General features: G+C 39.4%; 1 protein-coding gene across 1 annotated transcript in view; it reads right to left on the bottom strand.

Annotated features, from left to right (window-relative positions):
• The window catches only part of PAPPA2 (pappalysin 2), a 363,317-nt gene extending 344,239 nt beyond the window's left edge, over positions 1-19,078 (bottom strand). Inside the window, exon 1 of the mRNA XM_003767459.3 lies at positions 17,695-19,078. Coding sequence (XP_003767507.1) covers positions 17,695-18,493 — 799 coding nt within the window. The 5' untranslated portion in view covers positions 18,494-19,078. The remainder of the gene's footprint in view (positions 1-17,694) is intronic.
• Positions 19,079-23,210: the final 4,132 nt, after the last annotated feature.

The raw sequence follows: 23,210 nt of genomic DNA, 5'->3' as shown, positions 1-23,210 counted from the left end.
TTTAATTGCCTTGATCAAGGATGTTCATAACATTCATTTGAAACAAGTTCACTTCTATTAAGATGCTGGGCAGAGAAAGGATCCTAAATATCTTGATTTACCTTGCTCTTCTTCCTCACACCCTCCTAAACCTACATCCCTCCTAAAATCATCCTGTCCATCTGTCTTTTCAACATTCCTCCCAATACTGGTTTGTTTCTGGACAGCTTCAGGTAACAGACCAGAGCAGGACTAAGGCATCCAGGCCTGATCAGAGCCACAGATTTTCTAATAACCATTTCATATTTAGGCAAAGGCAGAGAGTATTTTTTCCACGCTAAAACAACTGCCAAGGGTGCTGTGGGAATCAAAACTTTTTTTGCTGGCTCTTCAGCTTTCCTCCACCCCTTCAACATGGATGTCCCCCAAGGCTCTGTCCTTGGCCTTCTTCTCTCTCTCCCCTCCCCTTCAGTGCTTTCATCCACCCATTCCCAAATCTTTCAATTGTACAGATGTTGAATCTGAAATCCTTATCTTCACCCCACCCCCGAAACACTCCTCAGTGCTCTGGTTCTGTATTTCCATCTGCCTTCTAAACGGTACTAACTAAATATCCTGCTGTCAACGCAAAATCAACAAATGAATTGCAAATCAAATCACAAAATTGTGGCATTTCAGAATTAAAAGGGATTTCAATGACCAGAAGACCAAAATATAACACACAAACACACACACACACACACACACATGAGAAGTAGCTCTTCTTAGCATATGGTCATTTAGCCCTAACCACCTCCTAAAGCAACCCTTTCTGCTTTTAAATAATTATTACCTCCCACACCAATCCTTTCTGCTTATAAATAATTATTAGAAAGTTTTTATTCCTATCGAGTAAATTTAGGCAGTTTTCCAATAAAGAAGTCAAAACAATTCATAGTCATATAAAAAAATGCTCTAAATCATTATTGATTAGAGAAATGCCAATGAAAACTTTGAGATAACTTACAACTATCAGATTGACTAAAATAGTGTCAAATGTTGGAAGGAATGTAGAAAAATCAAGACACTAATTCATTGTTGGTGGAATTGTGAAGTGATCCAAGTATTTTGAAGAGGAATCTGGAATTATGAAAAGAGTTATTAAAATCTTGAATTGATAATTATAGGCCATTAGTTGGCCTATCTCCAAAGATAATTAGGAGAAAAGGAAAAGAACTTATATGTTCTAATATATGGACCAGAAATTTCAGGGTTGCACATCAATTGGGGAATGGCTGAACAAGTTGTGGCATATGATAATAATGAAACATTACTGTGCTATAAGAAATGATGAGCTCAATAATCTTAGAAAAACATGAAAAGAATTTCATGAAATAATGAAAAGTAAAATAAGCAAAACCAAGAGAACATTGTATACAATAACAGCAATGTTTTTTTTAAGATAAACTTAAAGTGAATACATTATTTAGACTATTAGAAATAGCCAAATTAACTATAAAGAACATATGAAGAAAAAATTCTATCTGCATCAGAGAAAGAACTGATAAATAGAAGTATGGATAGAATAATTTCATGCAAATATACACACACAACTATTTATATATAATGCTAGCCATCTTTAAGAAGGGGTGATGAGGGTAGAATAAAAGGAAGAAAAAAGAATTTACACGATAATTTTGTTGTGTCTTTGAAAGGAATAGCAAGTTATGCTTACTAGATTTGAAGTTTTATGTACAATGATCTTTTTTATTGTACTACGCTGTGAAAATTCTTGTTTTATTCCATAAATATGTATTAATATAAATAGAAGGAGGAGGGATAGAAAATTTGCTTTTTGGAAGGCAATTTTTATTCATTGTTCCTGATAATACACATTCAAAATAACTGTTTCAAATACTTGAAGACAGCTATCCATGACCCCGAGTCGTCTCCAATCTGAACATTCCAAATTCCTTCTAGTTATTCTCACATGTCCTGTATTTAAGTATATTATACCTTCTACATTCATCTCCACTAGGCTTTTCAATGTCCTTCCCAAAATGTCATATCCAAAGCTAAACACAATATTCCAGAAGTGTAGAAGCAGAAAACAAGGCAGCTATTATCTCTCCATTCCTGAAATTACCAGAAACAGTCTTCCTTAATGCTGCCATCATACTTTCATACTTTCATTTGATTCAGCAAAGCAAAATGCTACCTTAAAGATTTCCAATAGAATGTCTCCATTATATGTGAAAATTATTCTTAATTTTTGTTTTTTTTAACTTTGATCACCTATTAATTATTAATATTAAGAGAAGCATGAAAACAGGGAGAACTTGCCATCATCATGGAATATTTTCAACGCAGAGTCCAAAATGGAAACAGCAGCCCAATGGATAAAGTGTTAGATTTGGAACCAGGAAAAGAGTTAAGTTCAAATGCTCTTTCAGACACTAATGTGTCCTTAGTCGAGTCAATTGACCTCTCTCAGTTTCAGTTTTCTGATTTCTATAATAAGAGAGTTGTATTTAGCCCTAAAGGTATGGTTCTATGATTATGAAAAGAGATTATTTATAAATAGTGAATTCCTTGAAAGCTCCTCTTTGCAGATGATATTGGGATGATTCTATTTATGTATATGTATATATCTTATCCATCAGTTAATATATTTTAGAAATTGTTCATATACAATGATCTGGGTCTAAAACTGATTAGGAAGAAAAGTTGAGAGTTTGTCTTTTGGAGGTCAGACAGTGCTTTTAATTACCCCAAGATTCTCCCTAAAGCCAAGGTCCATCTTTTCAACAAAAAAAAATACTCTTCTGGTAATATTGTATGGCTTTAAGACATTTACCCCATGATAAACTCCCCCTCCTAAAAAACCAACTTGCCCCTTTTCTGAATATCCATATTACTATTGATGACCACTATTTTTAGGACCCCAGCTTTAAACCCAAGCCAGTTACATTTTCATAACATCTAGTTCATCTGTCCCTTCATATATATATTCTTTGAGATCATCTTAATACAAACCTTTGTTAATTCCCCCTTGGACTTTTGAAGGAGCTTCATAGGATCATAGATTCAGAGCCAGGAGGGATGTTAGCTGTCATCTAATCTAACCATGTCATTTTACAAGTGAGAGAGCTGAGGGCCAGAAAAATTAAATGACACAGGTAATTCATGCTAGGTCTAGGTATTGTGAAAGACATCACTCAAGAAGTATTTATTGAGTGCCTACTATGCTTCAACTCTAGTGTGGAAACTAAAAGATGCAAAAATAAAAACCAAATTGCTTTTGTTTTTGTTTTTGTTTTTCTGATCAATCAAACAGCAAGGAATAATGGAAATCCTAGGAAATTGTTTCCTTAGCTATTGTTTGTCAACTCTCAGTCCCATATGGGCAAGATAACCTCCCTCTGGCACCTCATTATTTACAAGCTGTGAGATGTGTCCTTTTCCTAGTCTGAATCTCCTTGGGTGGTAAAAGAGGCTGTTCACTGCAGTTTCCACTGAGAAACTTTGCCTAACCATGGCTTAGCTCCCTATGCATCCAAACCATTAAGTAAAACATGTAGATTCTTAGCAGGTTGCCTAGAAGATTCAGGTCCTGTCCATAATCAATCAGTAGTTTTTTTCCTATGAAGGATTTCTAGGAATTAAAAGATTTTACTTAGAATCCTGTTATCACTCCACAATCCTATCAACTTTCAACACTCCTTTTAGGCAAAAGGTTTCCTTCTTTCTGCCTGTACATGTGAACAACCTGAAGATTTAGTAGTGTTTTGATTCTTTTTGTTTTTCCTCTCTGACATGGATGGGTGAATAGTTAAGTAAGGAGAGAGGCTGAAGTTCATAGAGAGCTAAAATATATCTTATGTGAGATGCTTCTCTACAGAAAAAAATTTCCTGGGTAGTTTTTAAAACATAAATTTTCTTCTAAGATGTAATTTCAAACACTTTTTTAAAATCCCCACAAGTGGTATAAAATTTCCCTATTGCTCATTATTTCTCCTCTGACTATAGAATTTCATAACCAGGGGATCAGTGTCCACTCACCATGGTTAGCATAATGACCATCTAATAGTTGAGGAATTGAATGAGAGAGGTAGCTGAAGGGTTGTCCTTCCTTATTTTCCTTCCTTTCTTTAACAAAAACAGGAAAATGATATGCTGAGAACCCTCTTAATGCCCCCAAAATAACAACAAATCTCCCAGAGTCAAAGGTGGACAGTGCAGAAGCAGAGAGAAAATAGGACATGAAGTCACTCACTGTCTCCCCAGACAGAGGCTGTAATATTTTTTCAATCTTAGACTCTTAAATGTGATATCCTACTGCACAGCACATGCTGGAGCACAGTGACACATGTTGGCACCCAGAACAGGCTGTCAAGTCTCTTCTCCTCCCTTAATGACACTATTCCTATAGAGGGACTTCTTGGGAAACTTAATCCATTTGACCCCTTTTGATGTCCTCACATGTAACTCTCAGCAACATTAAGGCCTGTTTCTAATATCAACCTCCTCCCAAGAGGCAAAGTCTAGGCCATAGTAATGAGTTTAATGCATATACTTTAACATATTTAACATGTATTGGTCTACTTGCCATCTCGGGGAGGAAGTGGAGAGGAGGGGAAAAATTGGAACAAAAGGTTTTGCAATTGTCAATGCTGAAAAATTACCCATGCATGTATCTTGTCAATAAAAAGCTATAATTAAAAAGAAATGAATTTAATTTACATCTTAGAAGTTTTGCTTTTGCATTTCAATTAGATACAGGTGTAGTTCAAATTGCCCAGTTAGTCATTTCTAGAAAGCTGTGTGTATAGTATACATTTTAAAAATAGGCTTTCCTATCCTACTTATATTGTGCAAGACAGGGACCTATTATTTGAAGGTGAACTACAAATAATACTTTTATACAGTGGAAGACCTTTTTGTAATGAGTATAACTACTTTGTAATTTATCTTCTCTATGAATTAAAGTGAGTTTTATTTGCTTCAATTTTTTTCAAATATGGAATTTAATTTCATAATATGAATATTGAATTGTCTGATTTCTCACTCATATTATTCATTTTGCTTCTATCCTTCTCAATAATAAACAAACCCTTTTCATTTTACCTTCAGAATTCTGAAAGCGATTAAGAGTTTTCCAGGAAAGGAACCACTTCTTTTGAGGAAACACTTTCTAATTAGCCAAGCACTACAATACCACTGTGCAAACAGCATCTAGCATGGTATCTTGAACATAGCAGGCACTCAATGATAAATATCTGTTGAATGGATGAATCAATGAGCAAGTGGATGAATGAGAAACAAATATTGCCTCATTTGGGACCTCAAAACCAGTCAAAACATTTGAGAGGAAATTCAAAGAAAATGTATGCTTGAGTCAACATATGATGAACAAAAGCCCTTCAAAGAATGGAATCCATGTATCTTAGACTACTGTGGTTGACTTCTATTGCTGGGGAAATTCTAGAATAGAACATGAAGATAGTGAATTTTTAATGAACAAATAGAAACAGAGGAGATAATCCCAAGAGCCAATCCAGCTTCATCAAGCATGGGAAAAACTCACTAATTTTAATCCTTTTTTTTTTTTTTTGACAATGTTACTAAACTGATAGGCCAAGCTAATTCTGCAAATAGTATTTGCCTAAATTTTAACAAAGCATCTGATAAAGTCTCTCATATTGTACTTCTGGAAATGATAGAGACAATGGGATGATGTGGCAGTCAAGAAAACTGTGGTAATAAATTTTAGGCTGTTCTAAGAGATACTTAACTTCCAACAAAAAGAAAATGGCAATTCTTCTTATGCTTGACCAGCTCAGATCATATCTAGAGTATTATATTCAGGTTGGAGGTCCATATTCCTGGGAGGACATGCAAGAGAGAACAACCAGAGTAGGGAATATTTTCTGTGGGCAAATATTGGAAAGGCTGACACTTGGAAGAAGAGTTAGAATTGATCTGATCAACCCCTGAGGGCAATACTAGGAACAGATAAAAACTGCAAAGAACCAAATCTGGGTCTAATAAAGAAAAATAGAAAAAAAAACTTTCAAATAATGTGTGCTGTCCAAAAGTGAAATGGGCCTGACAATCTTCAGGCATAGGCTGGACTGTATGGCCGCTCGGCTTTTTTCCAAATCCAAAATTCTATGATCCTGTCAGTATGTACAATCCAGAGGGAACTCACAAAGCTGGCTTTTGACACTGTCACTCACCTAAGGCAGATTTGACTGCCTCTGTTAGAATACCACAGATAATGAAAAAGAAAGATATTTATAATGCAGTAGAAAATGTATTGGATTTCAAGATCAGAAGATCAGAGTTCAAATTCTGGCTCTTACAGGTACTTCCAGCTTGACTTTGGACCACCTTCCTGGATCTCAACTTTTTCGACTGGTAAAGTAGAATATTAGATTAGATGACCTTGGAGGTCCCTTCAGTTCTCCCTTTCTTAGCAAGAAAGTGAAGTAGAGATGTCAAGCAACTGGAGAAGAATACAAAATAGTACAGGGAAAGCTTGATTTTAACCAGAGTGCTCAGCCAGTAGAACATTTTTGATTCAATTCAATCCAGCAAACGTTTTGATTCATTTAACTTTCTGGCTAAGCTCAAAATCTTTTTTTTTGTTGTTGTTTGTTTTGAGTCTTATTGTAGAAAGCCTTTCTAAAATGTTTTAGTCCAAGATCTCTAGCCTGGATATAATTGAACTTTTGAAGACTCAGATGCTCCCAATGTCAACCTGTCATTGCAAAGAATTAGAGGTGTGGATATAAAAGGGTTTGGGAATAAGACAACACCTAGATTGACTTGTGAATATGTTCTAGAAGTTGAGAAGGGAGGGTCTAATAGTTTAACCAAATCATTGATTTTCTTGTTGATTTTGCCCTTTATTTTCTAGGTCTTTGTTAAAGCACTGTTAGAAGACCAAAAAGGCCTGGGTTCAAGTCTACTCTCCAGAAAGTCTGATTAGGTGACAATGATGTGGGAAAGATTCATTCCCACATCAACTCCACATGAGTCATTTCCTTGCACTAGTTGTTATTGCGCAGTCCCGTCTGACATTTCATGACCCCATTTGGGGTTTTCTTGGTTTGCCATTTCCTTCTCCAGCTCATTTTAGAGATGAGGAAACTGAGGCAAACAGTGATAAGTGACTTGCCCAACACCAAAAAGCTAGTAAGTGTCTGAGACCAGATTTGAACTCAGTAAGACACTTCTTCCTAACTCCAGGCACTCAATTCTCTGTGACAATTAACCACCCTCGATACACTAAGCAATTCTCTCAGAGTATAAGTTGCAGACAAGATAGGAATAAGTGTTGGTAAGAGCTTTGGTTTTGTATTTGAGAGATCCAATTTCCACTCTTTATGGACTTTCTTATCCCCCTTAAATCCAGTACTTTTCCTCTGTTCATTATCTCCAGTTTATGCTGTACATAACTTGTTTGTCTCTCCCATAGAATCCAACTCCTTAAGAGCATCTTCATAAGGGGTTGTCTTTTGTCTTTCTTTGTATCCCCAACACTAAGCACAGTGCCTAGTACATAGAAAGAGTTTATTAAATATTTATTGACTGACTGTACCAATGAAAGCACAGCTCCAATTCCCATGCATTTAATTCATTGATTTAACCAACATTTAAGAGATCCTGTTTTCTGTAAGACAGGATAAATGCTGTTTTTACAGTAATTGTGCTGCAGCATATGACTAGGATCCTGTTTCCTAGAAAGCAGTGCTAGCTTCCCTGGAAAGCATTTGTTGTGATTTGCATTTTTATCCTAAAAATAGCATTCAGAGAAGTTCTGGGTAATTCAATTCAATTTATTAAGCATTAACCACTTCCCAGACATTGTGGTTGGGACTAGAGATACAGAGATGAAAAGCAGCACACAATTCCCGAACTCAAGGACTTTTATGCAATTGGAAGGGACATGTACAGCCATAATCATGTTACAGAATAGCAGGTAATGGAGGCAAAGGAGAAAATCAAGTAAAGTGTTCTAGGAAAGTTGGAGAAGAACAAAATCCTTTGAAGTTGGAGGTGCAGGATAGCAGGAAAGATTCCAGGGAAGAAGGGGAATCTGAACTGGTTTTTGAGAAAGAGAAATAGTTTAATGGGAGATAATCAGAAGGTGCATTCCAGGTATGAGAAATGACCTTTATTGTGAGTACATGGAAGAAGACAGGGCAAGAGAGAACAACAAAAAGTCTAGTTTGACCTGACCATTTGGTGCTTGACTTGAAATAAGCCTGAGGACGTAGACTGGAAATAGATTTTTGAAGGAAATTAAATGCTAATCTGAATTTCTATTCTATCCAATTTAAGTAACAGCATAACAATTCAGCTGCAGATTTAGAGCGAAAAGGGATTTGGAAGGTCAAGTCTAGCTCTTTCAGGAAAAACTGAGGCTCAGGTTTCTTAAAGGTATCATGGTCTAAGGGCAGACTTCCCCCATTGTCCAACTGATGTGTTGAATCTAGATCATAGGAAGGTGAAGAGCAAGAAGGTAGATATTTCACATTGTTGTTTTTGAGTTCTGTAAGTCATGTCCAACTCTTTGTGACCCCATTTTGGGGATTTCTTAGCAAAGATACTAATTGCTTTGCCATTCCCTTCTCCAGTTCATTTTACAGAAGAGGAAATTGAGGAAAACAGGATTACATAATTTTCCCAGGGTCCTATAGCAAATAAATATCTACAGTGATATTCAAACTCATGAAGATGAATCTTTCCTGATTCTAAGCCTAGTACTTTATCCACTGTGCCACCTAGTTGTCTCAGTACTTTATACAACCTCTCCTTCTACCCATTACATCCAACCTCTCAGATTTCCCAAAAATACAATAGTTTTCCTTTCTCTTCTTTCATCATTTTTTTCTCCAGGGACTAAAAAATCTTGTCCTTCCATACTTTCTAAAACTGTATGCTTTAGCAAGCTTTCAAGCAGTAAAACACAATTTTCTCTTTGAAATATAGAATTTAGAATTTTCCCATTAGAATTCTCTTAAAGAATAGGAGTGTTTCATTCTTTGTATATGCATCCCTAGGACCATGCACAGGGTCTCATAAGGAGTAGGTACTCTAAATATTTGTTGATTGTTGATTGAAATTAGGAATATGAGTTTAGATTTCTTATGTTTTCATTTGTTTGTTTTATCTTTTTCATTAAATAGTAGAATGCTTATGAGTAGGGAAGTTGACTTTTACTCTCTAACATTAGTGTTTCATAACTCTCATAATAACTTATCAATAACATCATATCATTGGCCCTCTTTGAAAATAAAGGAAATATAACAGCTGACATTTAAAAATAATAGTAAATGTATTGTAATAATAGTAAATTATATTGTAACATTATCTAATTTCATCCTCATAATTTACATAATAATAAAGATATCATTATCCTGTACTTCACAGTCAAGGAGCCTGAATTTCAAAGGGTTAAGTGACTTGCCCACAGTCACACAGTTCCTGGCAAAGGCAGCATCTTAACCAGGTTTTCTTAAGTCAAAATTCAGCATTTGTACAATGAAAATCCAATGACTGACTAATAGATTTGTCCCTTTTCTTCTTTTTAACTCTTTAACACCTCGTTGCTGGGTAAAGCAATTTTTATTTTGAGTCAGTAGTTCAGTGCAGATACATCCTGATTTTTATTATTGTTATTCAGTCATTGCTGTTATTCCTGACTCTTTATGTTCCCATTTGGAATTTTCTTAGCAAAAATACTGTGCTGGTTTGTCATTTCCTTTTCCAGGTCATTTCTACAGATGAGGAAACTGAGACAAAGAGGGTTGTTACTTGCCCAGGGTCACAAAGCTAGCACACCTTAATTGGGACCCTAATTACCTTTCCAAGATTTTTTATATGACACCTAGAACAATTCCTCAATCTCAGAATATTCTGATATTTAAAGTCCCTCTCCCACCATTTTATTTGGACTGAACCATTGATTTTGTTCACCCACTTCTGACTCCTACTAGGAAAAAAAATGAGTCTGCTTTCCTTGTCAGTTATTGTGAATGGAATGGAATGGAGTCACACAAGTTTTATTTTCTGTATCAAAAAAAAAAAATAGAATGTTTTTAAACCTGACAGCAGACATTGATTGAAAAGGCTTTGTGATCCAGTTGTCTGATCACAGATGTCAGTGTTGTGAGTTCAATGATAAATAAATAAGTTAATAATACTTTACTCAGTCACTTCCTAAATGATACTAAGCAAGTCACTTTTCCTTGTTCGGTCTCAGTTTCCTCATAAGTAAATTGAGGATAATAATAGCATCTACCTTCTGGGTTTGATATAAGGACCAAAAAAAGATATCTGTAAAGTGTTTTACACCACTGTTATTGTTATCATAACCTTCAAGATAACTTTTTTTTTCCATACCCCAGAGCACAGATGACAATCCTCTTACCAATTACATAACAGGAGTCAAGGAACTTTTTTAAAATGCAGATTCTGAACAAAAACTAAAATATTGTTTCTTTCTTCTTTTCCTCTGGTCTTGTCAATAAAGGCAGGAGGATAGAAAGGAACAGAAGCTAGCTGTGAGGCAAGCACATCAGGCAGAACTACCCCCAAAGAATAGTAAAGAAATATAAAGGAGAAGAGAGGATGTGTGGAAGGCAGAAAACCAGAGGTGAGAGCTCTGGAGAACAGCCAACAAAATTAGATTTGTTGGGAAACTGAGGATGATTCTCACCTTCCACAGTTCCCTCAGACACCTTTCAGCAACTGCACAAGTACTGAACTCTATAGAGGTCCATTTGGTTCTATCCTCTTCCTCTTTCTCTTCCTTAAATATTAGGAGCCATGAAGATGTAATCAGATCCTAAAAAGTTTAAATCTATCATATGTGCATACAATTTATAAATTTCTCCCTGAAAATAATAGATATTGTCCTAGAAAAAGTAACATAATAATAAATGTCCAGCCAGGCAGGGTAACAGATGCCTTCAATTCCTGCTGCTGATGTTTCTGAGCTCAAAGCCCACCCCTCAAAAGCTTGGCTGAATCCCAAGTCCAAAGTTAATACCTGTGTGCCAGAAATCGAAATACTAAACAACTAGGAGCAGAGGCAGCTGAAAGGAGACACTCCAAACCCTACTTGGGCCAAGCATAGAGGTAGAATCCAGGAGAGAGCTTATGGCACAATTAAGAAAACAACCCTGGTTTTATTTTTCCCTCCTCCCCTTTTTTTTCCTCTTCTCTTTTTCCTTTCAAAGGTGCTGCTACATCAAAATCTGACTCTGTACCACTTCTGAGGAGCTAAGTGTTCTTGGTATGGATGTCACTTGGTACTCATCCAGGTGAAAAGTAATATGGAGCATTTAATATTAGGTAAAAGGTTTTTAAAAAACGCTCTTCATTGCACTGAAGAAAAGGTTTGGGAAGAGAACAGAGCCTTGAAGGGTACCACATAAAGAGCCATAAAGATGCCAGGGTTAGGGGAGTTTGTTGACTAGTAATGTTTTACAAATTAGGCTTTTTTTGCCTGTTCAATCAACACATCAAGTACTAGAAACATAAAGTGGTAATCATCTAGATTTTCTATATCCAGACTCCAAAGTGACAGCCCATATTTGTAACCCCTCCTAGGTTTGCCATTATTTTCCCCAAGAAATACAATTTACCTGCTCTCCTTAAGAAACTGTGCTCAAGGTCTTTCTCCTGAAGAGAGTTTATGGTTAGCAAAAACTGAAGTAAAAAACAAAACAAAACAAAAAATCCAGAACTCTGAAAAGCATAGGGCAGGAAGGAGAAAGCTGCTGATCTCTCTGATTACTCCCTGACCCAAGGATCAAACTGGGTCTCTGGTCTCTGATCTCCACTGAGGAAGTCCTAACTCCCAGAAATCTCTTTTAACCCAGACTCTTACCCACACACTTCCTCAAGCAAGCCAACCCTACAATGAATCATATTGTTTTATTTCCACTACTCTGGGGAAATTGGGAAGGGATAAGGGATGTTCCTTGCCTTTTACCTCATGCTTTGATTTTAAATTTTTGTAGATGGCAATCATCATCTATTCCCCTTCCTCATTAACCTGGTCATGAGAAGTATTTGGGGTTTTTTTTCCACCTTTTAAAACTTAAGGAGTTATATATGGAGGGTTACAAAACACAAGGTATAAATACCAACTGTTGTCCAAACATTTGACTTGGATAAGTGGGCACTGGATTGAGAGTTCAGAGATCTCTGTTTGGGTCATACCTCTGATGCTACCTGAGAGCTATCAATCAAGTCATTCCTGGGTTTCAGTTTCCTCACCTGTCCCATGGAAATAAGGAAGCTTGCAATGAGTCCCCTTCCCTTTTTAGAGAGTTGTTTTGAGGAAATCATTATAGAAATCTGATCTGTTAAAGTGACCACTTGTCATATTTGCAGATGTGAACAAACCCCATCCAGAGCCAATCCCATTGCCCCATCCTAACAACTCAATAACTTGTCCCACCTTTTAACAATTGGCAAACTGATTGAAGTTCATTACATGATCTGGTCATATACTTATTAAGTGAAGAATATTGTTGCACGTTTTACTTCTGCTAAATAGTCAAGTTGCACCATCTTCTCGGTACTCATCCAGGACTCACCCTGGTGGACTAATCATAAGACCTCAATTATCCAATCAGAAGGACAACAGTGTGCCATACAATAAATATTTATTAAAAACAACTATTATGAATAATGTACAATGGGAAAAAACAAGGATGTGTTAGATTCCAGTTAGTGCATTCAAGCATAAAGCTTACGGAACTTTGTAGGATAGCCCCAAATAGTTTATACCAGATATCTTCAAATACATGGTCCATAAAACCACACAGGCCACACTGCCAATGCAGCTAAAATCAGATTAAAATGTTATTGGGAAATAGTAAATAAAAATTCATGGCCCTTATTCTTGCCATGAACGTCTTTGGAACTTGAAGAGTTCATGTAACTTCAGCCAATATTTGAAATCTATGATGAACAGGTAAGGAATCATCTATGGTAAATGAGAAGAAAGGAAGTAAAATATGGGAGAATAAAAAGGACCGAAAGAAAATAGGGCCATTCAAAGATCAGAAATCCAAACTTTGGAATGAAATCTTCAGAGAACTGGACTAAATTTAGTTTAAGGTCAGGACTTTTTAAAATGAATTCTCCTCAGGGGCCCACCTAAAATAGTATCCTAACCTCAGGCTAGTTATTAGTGAGCAGGTATCCCTTAAGTGACCAGCCTACTTTCAATGAAGAACCCAACCACTGCAGCAGAGCAAGGCCCTGAGCTTAGTTACCCTTTTCCAAATCAATTTTCTCCTATTGCTTTAAAGATTGCTACCTTAGGCAATCCAAAGAGACTTTAGGTTTGTTCTTTTTTCCTCTCCAGATAGAATTAGGAATAATGAGTGCAAATTACAGAAAACAAGACTTGTTAGTTTGATACACAATGAAAAATTGTCTAACATTTCTGTTCCAAGATAAAATGGACTGACATCATTCAAGGTCTTAAAACAGAAGCCATGAGATTAATTGTCAGGGAATATCGAGGAGATTTCTATTAAGGAATGGTTTAGAACCTCTGTCTTCTGGAATGTCATCCAGTTCTCAGATTCTAGGACTTGGATTTTGGTTTGAAGGAAAGCTAAACCAGGTTCTACAGAACCTCTCCCATAAGCATCGGAAATTCTCAGGATGTGAGATGTATGAATCAGAGAATAAATTAAAAGTCTTCATCCCTAAATAATATAACACTGTAAGACATACTAGAGTTAAATTTATCATGCTAGTCCTGGGCTGGAGAAGGAAGCTTGTGTAATATATATACATACACACACATTTATATGTATATATATATATATATATATATGCATACACACATATCAAATATTAATAATTCACATACATTATATTCTGTGTATATCATATAAAATGTTAATAATAATTAATAATATTATATATTGTACTATAATATACGCGTGTGTATATAGACATGTTTTTATTTTTGTTTTATTGCAAGCGTTCCCAGCCAGCCACAACCCAAGGATGTCACCTTCACCAGTCACCATGGCGCTCTGCTGTGAGCTTCCTGGAGTTTCCCATTCCCACCTCCCCAGATGGGGCTATTTCCACCCCTAGAAAGGGCGGAGTATCCAAAGGCAGACATGCAAACCAGGTGCAGACCCAAACTGACATTTCCCGGGACAGATTTTGTGGATTATTGCCAACCACCTTGTGTATGAAGCAACATTGCCACCTAGCGTCCCACAGAGGAAGTATTCCCCAAGGTCCAGCCTCTCCTGGGGTGGCTAGTCAGAGACCCAGCCAGTGGCCAAACAAAATATTCCATGTGTTCCAAGGTTGTACAGGTTGTAGTGAGGAAACTGTGGGGTTGAAGTGTGGAGGGCTGTGGAATAAAGCCTTAGGAATAACAGTCTGCTCACTACTCTTGTTTTAAGGCTAGCTTACTTCTCTAGCAGAAAACTGGGCAGGGTAAGGTGAGAAGTGTCCCTAGGTTTTGTGGGAAGATAATAAAGAAGCCAAGTAGAAGTTTATATTCTCCATGAGGTTTTCATGGTTCTCCACCACAAGGGCCAGAGCTGAATAAGAATCTTCCAAGCAGAAAAACCTGGAGTATAAAGGAATCTGAGTGAGGAAGGGTCCCTATTGAGAGACTAGTTCAAGGTTGTCTTCCAGATAAAGAAACCCAGGGCCAAAGAAGTCAGTTATCTTGTGTTGTGGGAGAGACAGGAACACCATTCACTGCATGGTTTTGTTTATGTCACATTGGGACACTGGTTGGAAATGACCAAGGGTGCGTACCCAGCATCAGCCCTCAGACGTCCAATGCGATCTATGTCATTGCTCAACACATCGACTCTTTTTTGTTTGAATAATCCCATTAAATGGAATTGAATGGAGGATGGGAAAAGATGGTTTTTGTTGATGGGGGTCTTTCCTTCCATCCTTCTAGGAAGAAGAAGAGGAAGGAGAAACCTAAAATGGAAAGTCAGTTTATCAGAGAGGTAGCAGGGCTTTTCAAGATTGATCAGCTGAGACAAGAAATCTTACAGCCTGGCTGATAATAAAAAAGGAAAAGGAATTTATGGCCAATTTTAGACACGCAGTAGTTTTAGAAACTTCAGGTAAGTATTTTCAAGAAGGATCGTGGAGCATAAGAAAATTCACCAATGCCCAAGCCCACATGCCCCCAAATGGAAAAAGTGAGAAGACCAAAATCTCAGTTATCACTTCTCAAAGAGTATCTCAAAAGATGATCAAGGGCTGGGGGTAGGTAGCAATCACTGCCTTTCTCCAAAGAAGGGATTCAAAATCAAGAGCAGCTCTAAGTGTGGTGGGCTATGAGAGTTTCCTCTTTGTAATTTTTTTTGGATTCCACTCTGCTTTTACCCAGCCAGGGAACTGGTCCCAGGTCCCCTTTTCCTGCTACTGCAAGAACAAAGTTACAGTTCTTGGGCTGAAATGCAAGAGAGCAGTCTTCCTGGCAGAAGAGGAGGTAGTGAGCAGAGGAAAGCTGTAACACAGCCAGCCCTGATCAGAGAATCATCTTATTGTATTATTTCATCATCTTGGCACAAGAAAAAGGATTCTCCCTCCTTTCCCCCACCTTCCCCAGCCTCCAGCCCACCCTGCCTCCCTTCCCCAAATATCCAAAAAGGAAAGGAGGGGGAGGAAAAGCTAAAAATTATATTGTTCATCTGAAAATCTCAGTTCCCAAAGCTGCCATTACAATCAAAGGAGGAGGAGGAGGAGAGAGATAGCATCAGAAATGAGTGTCCTAGCATTACCTAGATGGTTGAGACAGGCTTGCTCAAGTCCTCTTTCCAGCAGATTATAAACCTGAATTTGACCTTACAGGTCCTCCCAACTATGGAAGAAACTGTGGACCTTCAAGCAATTACCTGCCCAGACAATTTATTGCTTGGGGGATTCTATTACCAATCTTTCTTCTGACTTAGTTGGGGATTTGGGGAAAGCACTGAAGCTTCTTAGGACTAGAGAAATATTGAATGTTACAGGATTGAATGGCATAGTGGAAAAGATACTAGTGGGATTTGAGGGTCAAGGAATCTGAATGCTATACTGGGCAAGTTACTTAACTTCTCTGGGTCTCAGTTTCCTTATCTTGAAAATGGGTCTGCACTCCTGAGATCCTTTCTGGCTCTGAATTTTATGAATTGATCATTTAGTCCAATCCTCTCAACTTGCACTGGAGGAAACTGAATCCAGGACTAAGGTCACACAACTAAAAGATGTTGTTGCCTCAGTTTCTTATCTGTGAAATGATTAATACCTAATCCTTTTTCTTGGTTCAGAAACCTCCCTATTACAGTCACTAGTTTAGTTCATCAAGTGTTTATGGTCTACTATGTGGCCAAGATCATTCTGAGAATTATGGTCCTATTTTGGGATGGGGGGGGGAATCATAAAATAGAAAGCAGTAAGATGTCAAACCAGTTTTTCATTGAAAGTGCTGTAGCTACCCTTCCTTCCATCACCTACTTAGCAGGTATGAGTTGTAAAATGTAGAACTGTACATGCATTTCCCACACCCCACATATAGAACCCCACTTTACAACTGATAGGATCCCATTTGACAGAAGAAGGAGCAAAGATTCAGACAAGTTTGCTTAAAGTCACATAGTTGGTAGTAGAGACAATACTTGAACCCAATTAACTAATTAGTGTGTGCCTTTCCTCTAGGGTCTACTCTCTCTCTGCTAGTTACTTCGTGCTTAGGAGCTGAAGAAGGGCTCCTTCTGCCAAGGTCCAAGGGTGCTCAAAGAAAGGTATCAAGATAGGTGAAACACTGTTGTGATAGTCAGAAAACCTGCTCTCTAGTATCTCTGTCATGCCCTGGATGCAGCTCTCCAGAGCAGTTTCTATAGTCCTTCTTTCTATCTTTGAAAACTGCCTGGAACCTGGAGATTGCCACCTCCCCACCCCATCCCGCATCAATCTAGCCAACAAGTCAAAGAATGCTCTCTCTCTCTCTCTCTCTCTCTCTCTCTCTCTCTCTCTCTCTCATCTCTCTCTCCTCTCTCTCTCTCATCTCTCTCTCTCTCTCTTCTCTCTCTCTCTCTCTCTCATCTCTCTCTCTCTTCTCTCTCTCTCTCTTCTCTCTCTCTCATCTCTCTCTCTCCTCTCTCTCTCTCTCATCTCTCTCTCTCTCTCTCTCTCTCTCTCTCTCTCATCTCTCTCTCTCAAAACATAAGAGAATTTAGTGAAAAGTCTGGTACAGGAAAGGGACTTTTAGAAAAAGTTGGGGAAACCCAATGGATTAAAGCAATTACAGCCATATCATTGCCATAGAGATCATTAGACAATGGACTCAACTTGAACAGAAAGAATAAAAGTTTCCCCACCTATCTCCAACCTTCTTCATCCTTAGCTTTTGTTATATTTTATCCCCCTTTCCTCATCCCCGATTGTTCCTCCAATTGCACAGAATTTGGAGATGGAATCAACCTTAGAAAGCATCTAGTCCACTTTCCCTCACCTTACAAATCAGGAAACTGAGGCCCACGAATAGCTAAGTGTGAGTGAAATTTTGCCTAGTTAAACTTTGGTTAGGATTTGCACCCAGGCCCCTTGACAACAAAACTATTTTTCTTTATGCGATCCCACCCTGATCAACCAAAACTTGAGCAGAGCAAGTCCACAGCTAGCTGAGGTCTTGGAACCATGGGAAAGCAGAGGGTCTCTTACCTGCTATGATGGCTGGGTTGTTTTGTCCTCCCTCTGGTCTTATCCAGGCTTCAACCGTGAATGCTTCCCGGGGAATCTCAACCATCACCTCTGGGCGAACCAGCAGCTGTTCCCGCCTCCCAGAGAAGTACAGGACAGGCATCCCTTCTTGGGAGTTAAAGGTTGCTCCTCCCCAGCTGGGGTTTTCCCCCAAGTTCTCTGCATTCTTCTCCTGCGCCTGTCTCGGATGCCTGACCCGCACTTCGCCCTTTCTTTGGGATGCTGCTTCTGGTCCTGGTGGGTGTGAGGGGGCTCCGGCGCCGACGGCAGCTCTTTCCCTGGTCCCAGCCTCACTCAGAGACTGCGAGAAGCCTCGACTCCCAAAGTAAATGTCATCAGCCTGCTCACTGGGACTGTCCCCTGTCTGTGGGACAAGAGTCCCCCAGCCTCGACTTCCACTCAGTAATGTGGCCAGACTCCTCATTTGCTTTTTAGTTTCATCTCGAAGAAAATGCTTCGAAACTCTCGCCTCAGTGCCAGGCTTACTATTTACCACAGGGGGGCTTCTGTGTTCCCTGATGGGGTAGGGATGCAAGTAGTCCACTCTTCTGCTAGGGTAGACCCCAAAAAGATGATGCAGGGGAGCAGCTCGGGGTCTTCGGGCCCTAGTCCCCAGCCAGCAAGGTTCTCCTTCTGGAGCCCGCTGCCCCCCGAGGACCAAGGACCGCTTATGCTCCCAGCCCAGGTCCGAGTCTGCCACACTGAACAGCCCACCAGTCAGAACCACAAATGTCATTCCCAGAACCGTGAAGCCCAGCATACCTCCCCTGGCTCATCCACAGAACTGCAAGCTACTAGAGGGGGAGGAGATGTCACACCAGAATAGAGATGGGGAGTGAGGCAAGGAGAAAAGACAGCTGAGGAAGGGACTGGAGTCACTTGGATTGGGACAGCTGCTTTTTCAGGACATTAAACTTCCACTGAGACTCTCCTTCATGCTAACCTGCAGCCTGATGCTTCCTTCACCTCCCAGTTTGGCTTTCTGCCCCCCCCACCCCACCCCCCACCCTGTGTGTGATCTTCCACACTCTTCCTCCTTAATCTTCCTCCTCTTTCCCTCCTCTAGTCCTTACAGAATGAAGCTAATTTCTCTCTGGTTCCTTTGGATTTCCTGCCCAGGGAAAAAAAGCTCAGGTTTCCTTCTTTCGACCGCACCTCCTCTCAGTGCTACTAGATGAGGGAAGCATGGGCATTTTCTTCTGAGCCAAATTCTCTCAGACACACGGTCACAGACACACAGACGCACGTATCCCTCCCTACCTGGGCTCTTCTGACAAACTTTTCTCCCTTCAACTCATCTTCTCTCTTCTCTTCTCTTCTCTTCTCTTTATAAAGTTACACACACACACACACACACACACACACACACTCACACACACACACTCACACGTATAAAGCAAAATTTCTAGAAGGACTAACACACACACACACTAGCTATAATGCTTGCTCGCTAAAACATACACAAAGAACCCAACACCACCAGATCCAGACTAGTACTTAACTTTCACTATGCCAGCTTGTCCTTTCTCAGTCAGATCTCCAATCAGCTTCCAGGTCGCCTTTCCCCTTCTGTTTGGGGCTTGGGGATGTGGGTTGTTATTTTTTGTCCCCTTCCAACTTGTTGGTCTGTTGAAAGCTTGGTTAAAGTTCTCCTTTCAGGTGCCAGTCTGATGTTAGGAATCACCTTATTGGCTTAAAAGCTCTGGGGTTCACTTCACCTTCTTATGGGCTCCTGGGAAGATGGGGGGAAAGGACAAAAAGAGAACAGAAGGATGCATTTCAGGGAACCTGCTCTGTCTTGGTCTCTTTTCCTCTTCCTTTCTTTCTGCCTGTAATTATCTTCTTGTTTGTTTCATTTAAAGACAATGATGTCAAAGCTAATAAGTTCAGTGCATCACTCCACCTACTCTCTGTCCCCTCCTCCCTCCTGAAAATCTCCCCACCTCATCCAGACACTGGGGAGAAAGAGCCTGGCCACATGCTTCTCTTGGTTCCCCCCAGTAAACATCTCAGGCTTTCTCTTTCAGCAGACTCAGCCTACACAATCAATATCAAACAATCAATAGTGTTTGGGAACTCTCTCTCTCTCTCTCTCTCTCTCTCTCTCTCTCTCTCTCTCTCTCTCTCATACACACACAGAGACACATACCCCTGATCTCCTAGCTGTTGCATGTAAGTCCACACTAGTCAGCTTGGGACCATTTATATCCCTGTTAATCACATCACTGATATGTCAAGAACCTTTTGTATCTATCATTTATCTGTGCTTATTATGCTTCTTCTTTCTCATTGTAGTGATTACCAGGAATCAAAAGGGACCCTGAGTCCATTTTACACTGGACATTAGGGGAAAGCAGGAAAATATACACATATATTCATATAGGCACATGTATAGCTGTGCGCATATACACATACACATGTATGTATGAAATATGTGGAAAATTCTATATAGAAGTTCCATGAATCTCAACTGCATTCTCTCTCTCTCTCTCTCTCTCTCTCTCTCTCTCTCTCTCTCTCTCTCTCTCTCTCTCTTCTCTCTTCTCTCTCTCTCTCTCTCTCTCTCTCTCTCTCTCCTCTCTCTTTCTCTATCTGTCTGTATCTCTTATTATCTAAATCTTAAATTACTGAAAGGCATCATATGCCAAGTGAGCAGATCAATGAATTAAATTTTAAAATACAGAAAATCTAATAGCTTATAAATAGAACAGGTGAAATGATGGATATCTAGACCCAGAGCAAAAAAATAAAAATAAAAAGGCAGTCATGTGGATACCACAGAGGAGCACACAACATATTCCCACCCCTAAGAAAATGCCTAATCAGTTATATTGTTAAACTGATCTCAGGCAATATCTCACTGTGCCTATTCTATTCACCACTGACATGCATGACAGACACACTGGTTCTGAATGATCAACTACCGTGAGGATGTTTGAAAACAGGTAGGAAACTGAATTGGGTGCTTGGCTTGGCAAAGAGAAAAATCCTTCAACCATTTAAAATCTTTGCCTGTGTTACACACACACACACACACACACACACACACACACACACACTTTAAAGTAAGATCACCCGTTTTGTGTTTAGGGCCCTCTCACTTTCTCACATTCTACTGAAGATCTATCTTAACACTGTGATTTCATTTGTCTATAAACATGTTCTGCACTAAACTCCCTTCTCTTTCACATGTCCTTTTCCCTGCGCAGCCAGCCACCCACCAAAGACTCAAACCAAGTTCCCAGAGTGCATATCAATCCAAGCATAAGGTGACTACAGAAAAGATCTCCATCCTCTTCTTTTGCCTTTTTTTGTTTTACCTCCTCCCACCACCACCATGCTTCAATCAGCATTTTTACTGAAACTTCTTGGCAATAAGTTGTTGTTATAGAAAGGAAAAGAAAAGGAAGGAAGGAAGGAAGGAAGGAAGGAAGGAAGGAAGGAAGGAAGGAAGGAAGGAAGGAAGGAAGGAAGGAAAAAGGAGGGAAAAAAGGAGGGAAAGAAGAAAGGACAGAAAGAAAAAGGAAAAAAGAATGAAAGAAAGGAAGGAAGGAAGGAAGGAAGGAAGAAAGAAAGAAGGAAGGAAAAAGGGAAAGAGAGAAAGAAGGAAAGAAAAAAGAAACAGAGAAAGAAAAAGAAAAAAGAAGGGAGACAGTGATAGAAGAAAAAAGAAGGAAAGAAAGAAAGAAGAAAGAAAGAAAGAAAGAAAGAAAGAAAGAAAGAAAGAAAGAGGAAAGAAGGAAGGAAGGAAGGAAGGAAAGAAGGAAGGAAGGAAGGAAGGAAAGAAGGAAGGAAGGAAGGAAGGAAGGAAGGAAGGAAGGAAGGAAGAAAGAAAGAAAAAGGAGGAAGAGAGGGAGTGAAGAAGAAAGAAGAAAGGAAGAAAAGAGGCAAGGAAGGAAGGAAGGAGGCAAGGAAGGAAGGAATTAAGGAGAAAGGGAAAGCTAGAGATTAAAAGTAAGGAACTCAAATGAGATCAGCAACTAGTAAGAAGGGAAAAGATGACTAGGTTAAAAAAAAAAAAAAAAGAAGTTGGGAAAAAACTACCCCCCACCCCCAAAAAGTTTCATACCATTCATTTCAAGAAGGAGAATAATATAGCAATGGAGAAGTATTCCGCTCTGAATTCCCCTCCTTTTTTAATTTAAAAATTCTCTTGCATCACCTATATGTCTCAGTGCTTCCCATCTGGGTTGCGGCTACTAGTAATCCATTCATAAGGTTTCAAGCAGCTGCACAAAGCTCCAGCTTCCAGTTTACTCTCTCTCTCTCTCTCTCTCTCTCTCTCTCTCTCTCTCTCTCTCTCTCTTTTCCTCTCCCTCTTTCTCTTCCCCCTCCCTCTCTCTCTCCTTCTTCTCTCCCTCTCTCTCTTTCATTCCTTTGCTCACCACTCTCCACTTCAGCTCTTGGCAGTCCAAAGTTAAAGAAAAAAAAAGGTTGAACCATTTCTATGTTTTCCTCCTGTTGTAACTTTTGCTGTGACATCATAATCCTGCCCACCAAAAACCTACCTCTCTCTGTTCTTTCCATCCCACCCCTCACCAGCTCTATGTCCCCCAAACAAAACCCCTGCTAAGAAGGAGCCCTCATGTCAGTCTCGATGTGGGAAGCATGCAGAAGCTAAGAGAGGGTGCCCCTTTTCTCCTCCCCAGTTCCCCCTCCACTCTTCCCTCTGCCTTCCACCCTCCCTCTCTTACCCACCGCTAAGCCAGGGATCTCTCAAGGCTTTTAACAATGATCCCATCTGTTTGACATGTGCGGAAAGGTGGGCTGGATTCAAATAATCTGTCAGACAAGTCAGATCAAAAACACAGTTACCCCCTCCCCAGTTCCACCACAACCATATAAAAAACAGCAAGAGGGAGAATAATCTGTAGGGACTGCAAGTTAGAACTGCATAGGACCCACCCTTGATGCCAAAGGGAAAGACACCAAATGTGCCAAAGGAAACCCGTAATTATATATATAAATATAAATATATATAAAAATCAAGTTGTTTATTTGTTCCTGGTAGCTACATAGTTTCCCCCCACCCATCCACCAATACACACACCCACCTAGATCCTCTGCCCCTCTAACCCAAGTCCTGCCATTATACAAGAACAGGGTTCTGAGCTTTGTAGGATCTGTTTTGAAATCTCCAACGAGAGGGTTCCCCCCCCCTCTTTTTTTTTTCACTCCAAAGCACTATCTGTGGCGATCAGACTAGAGCAGGGTTGCCAGCAAATGCTGGAGGCCCCTTCTAGGGTACAGGCTTTCAAACCAGCAAAGCTGGAGGGAATGGATTTAAGGACACACAGCAGGAGCTGACTGAATTTATTTTATTTTGACGGGGGTAACCGGGGGAAGAATACCACTGCTGAAATATCCAAGGATTTCTTAAACAGTTCTTTCAAGAGGAGTGATGTCTTGTTTTGCAGGTAAATCAAGAATTTGGAGCTTATAGATAAACATATCAGGGAAGGAAGAGAGGAGAAGAA

Source organism: Sarcophilus harrisii, chromosome 4, assembly GCF_902635505.1.
Source record: "Sarcophilus harrisii chromosome 4, mSarHar1.11, whole genome shotgun sequence".
In the NCBI taxonomy this organism is placed as follows: Eukaryota; Metazoa; Chordata; class Mammalia; order Dasyuromorphia; family Dasyuridae; genus Sarcophilus; species Sarcophilus harrisii.
Note: the sequence above shows the minus strand (reverse complement) of the source record. Positions and strands in the feature narration are given on the sequence as shown.